This window comes from Primulina tabacum, chromosome 1 (assembly GCF_025594145.1).
Source record: "Primulina tabacum isolate GXHZ01 chromosome 1, ASM2559414v2, whole genome shotgun sequence".
Classification (NCBI taxonomy): Eukaryota; Viridiplantae; Streptophyta; class Magnoliopsida; order Lamiales; family Gesneriaceae; genus Primulina; species Primulina tabacum.
Genome location: NC_134550.1, coordinates 48,464,503 through 48,467,555, shown reverse-complemented (window position 1 = coordinate 48,467,555; position 3,053 = coordinate 48,464,503). Strand labels below are relative to the sequence as shown.

The window sequence follows — 3,053 nt, the reverse complement described above, 5'->3', positions numbered from 1 at the left end:
TAGTCTATCTGAATCTCCACACTCAAATTAATAATAACATTTGTTTCCCGACAAACCTTGCAATGCTTCAGGTCTTCAACCTATATATCTCAAGAATCGGATATTTTCTTCCTTCTATTTTTCTTTTACTTTTAATATTTCTTCTTTGAAAAGGATCAAATTTTGGGTGCATTATATTATAACAAATAACTCAGTGAGATTTGTGTATTTGACAACAAAATAAAGATAAAAAATTCATTGAAATGATAATAACAAGAAGATGAGAAAATACAATAACACTTAACAAAAAAAATTTTAAAAAAAAAAAGACAAACAAAGCAAGGATTTAAGCAACTCCCCGCTTATTACAAAATACATTCCCATTAAATTAACAAATCAAAGACAAAGAAAGTGAACATGTCCACATGAATTGATGTTTGTTATCTCAAACGATATGTCGAAAGTAGAAAGATGTCTTAATACTTCTTGGGAGGAAGAGGTGATGTGTGGTGATATGGTGGTGGTGGTGAAGGAGGAGGTGGTGATTTGTAGATGTAGGGTGGTGGCGGGGATGGTGATGGAGGAGGTGGCGACTTATATAAGTAAGGCGGTGGTGGAGATGGTGATGGGGGTGGAGGTGATGAGTAATGATATGGTGGTGGTGGTGACTTGTAGTGAGATTGTGGAATTTCTACATGCTTCGGAGGTGGGGGCGACTTGTAGTGGTACTTCTTTGGTGGTGGAGGTGGTGACTTGTAATGATATTTTGGGTGTTCTGCATTTTTCGGAGGTGGTGGAGACTTGTAATGATATGCTGGAGGAGGGGGCGATTTGTAGTGGTACTTCTTTGGTGGTGGAGGTGGTGACTTGTTGTGATATTGCGGGTGTTCTACATGTTTCGGAGGTGGTGGAGACTTGTAACGGTATGATGGAGGTGGGGGCGACTTGTAGTAGTACTTCTTTGGTGGTGGAGGGGGTGATTTGTAATGATATTTTGGGTGTTCTACATGCTTCGGAGGTGGTGGAGACTTGTAACGGTATGCTGGAGGTGGGGGTGATTTGTAGTAGTACTTCTTTGGTGGTGGAGGGGGTGACTTGTAATGATATTTTGGGTGTTCTACATGCTTCGGAGGTGGTGGAGACTTGTAGCGGTATGTTGGAGGTGGGGGCGACTTGTAGTAGTACTTCTTTGGTGGTGGAGGCGGTGACTTGTAATGATATTTTGGGTGTTCTACATGTTTCGGAGGTGGTGGAGACTTGTAATGATATGCTGGAGGAGGAGGTGACTTGTAATAGTACTTCTTTGGTGGTGGAGGTGGTGACTTGTTGTGATATTGCGGGTGTTCTACATTCTTTGGAGGTGGAGGCGATTTGTAGTAGTACTTTGGTGGTGGAGGTGGCGACTTGGAGTGATATTGTGGGTGCTCAATGTGCTTCGGAGGAGGTGGCGACTTATAATAGTACTTCTTTGGTGGTGGAGGTGGCGACTTATAATGATAATGTGTGTGTTTAACATGAGGAAACTTGTGGCGATAATGCGGTTGCTTAACGTGCTTCGGTGGGAGAGGTGGCGATTTGTAGTGAAAATGAGGGAGCTCAACATGCTCGGATGGTGGAAGCAACTTGTAGTGGTATTTTTTTAGTGGTGAAAGGGGTGACTTGTGGTGATAATGTGGGTACTCAACATGCTCCAGAGGTGGCGGTGAGGCATAAACATAAGGCTTGTGTGCTGCCGCCACTCGAGCGGTGGCAGCAATGCCGATTGCTAAAGCACATATTAGCAAGGGCAAGTGCCCAAATCTTTTAAGAGCTTCCATGTTTAGAAGCTCCAACTTCAGTAAGGAGTGTTTATATCAAAGTCTCTGCTTTTTGTTATGAAGAATGAAGACGTAGCCTGCACCTTTTATAATGTTCAATCTGTCCCATTGGCTTTATTTTAATGGGAAGAAAATAAGACACCCCTAAATGTCCTCCCTCAACTTATACATATATAATATATATAGTTATATGCTATATGATTTGATGTACGAAAAATGCTTCTTTTTTTTTTTTTTTTGTTTCACTGAATTTGGAGTGAAAAAAGAGAGCATCAAATAATTAAGAATTGAAAAATATTTGTATAATTCGACAGACTTTTTGTAAAAGAGATGTGATTGGCATTAAGTAGCACGATCTCTCATTCTTTAGTGTTTCTAAGTCGGTGACTGAACTTGCCTGCCAAAAGCCAGATGCCAATCTCCAATTCCTTCGATTAAAACATAGAAAACCATTGATTTTTTAATTAAAAAAAAAGACAGAAAACCATGGATTTCAAAAAAATACAAAACAATTTTTAGAGTCTTATATATATTTTTTAAGGGAGGATTCTCCAATTTGTTTCAATTATGAAAATTTCATATTAGCGTCAAAAAAATATATCATATTGGCGTAATTATTTGAATCTTTAAAAATATGGAGAGAAATATTAAATCATACCTAATAATTTTTTCTGGATTTATGCAAGCAAGTACAATATGAAACTTTTGAGTATTATATGAAACTTTTTCGGCATACATTGTAACGGGTTTTATATATCATAAATATTTCATTTCAAATGAAATTTATAAAATCAAATATACAAATATTTTATGCAAATACAATTTTTTTAAAAATATTGTTGAATATGTAAAAAGGCATCAGGGGCGTATTCGAATTTTTGGATGAATTTCAAATAAATATACTCAAGAAATGTAAGATTTCAAATTCATTTTTCGAATATCTAAATAAGATCATTTCATCCAAATACAATATAATAATATTTCACAAATATATTCTAAATATATTTATTACTTATAACATTACCGAAAATATCAGGAATATGAAAAAATAAGAAACTAATTACCTCCGGGGCACCTTTTGCTATGTCGTTATGCCTTTTGGATTGAAGAATGCGGGGGCTACGTACCAACGCTTGATGAATCTTGTCTTCCAAAAGCAAATAGGTCGGAATATTGAGGTTTATGTGGACGACATTCTAATCAAAACCCGGGAAGTCTCCCACTTCATTCATGATTTAGCTGAAACTTTCACCACTT

The 3,053-nt window shown here is 37.1% G+C and overlaps 1 protein-coding gene across 1 annotated transcript; it reads right to left on the bottom strand.

The window, feature by feature from the left end:
- Positions 1–220: 220 nt before the first annotated feature.
- Positions 221–1,965, bottom strand: LOC142519136 (uncharacterized). Its single transcript, XM_075622074.1, has one exon. It carries the CDS (start codon positions 1,794–1,796, stop codon positions 456–458), a length of 1,341 nt encoding a protein of 446 aa, XP_075478189.1. The 5' UTR covers positions 1,797–1,965; the 3' UTR covers positions 221–455.
- Positions 1,966–3,053: the final 1,088 nt, after the last annotated feature.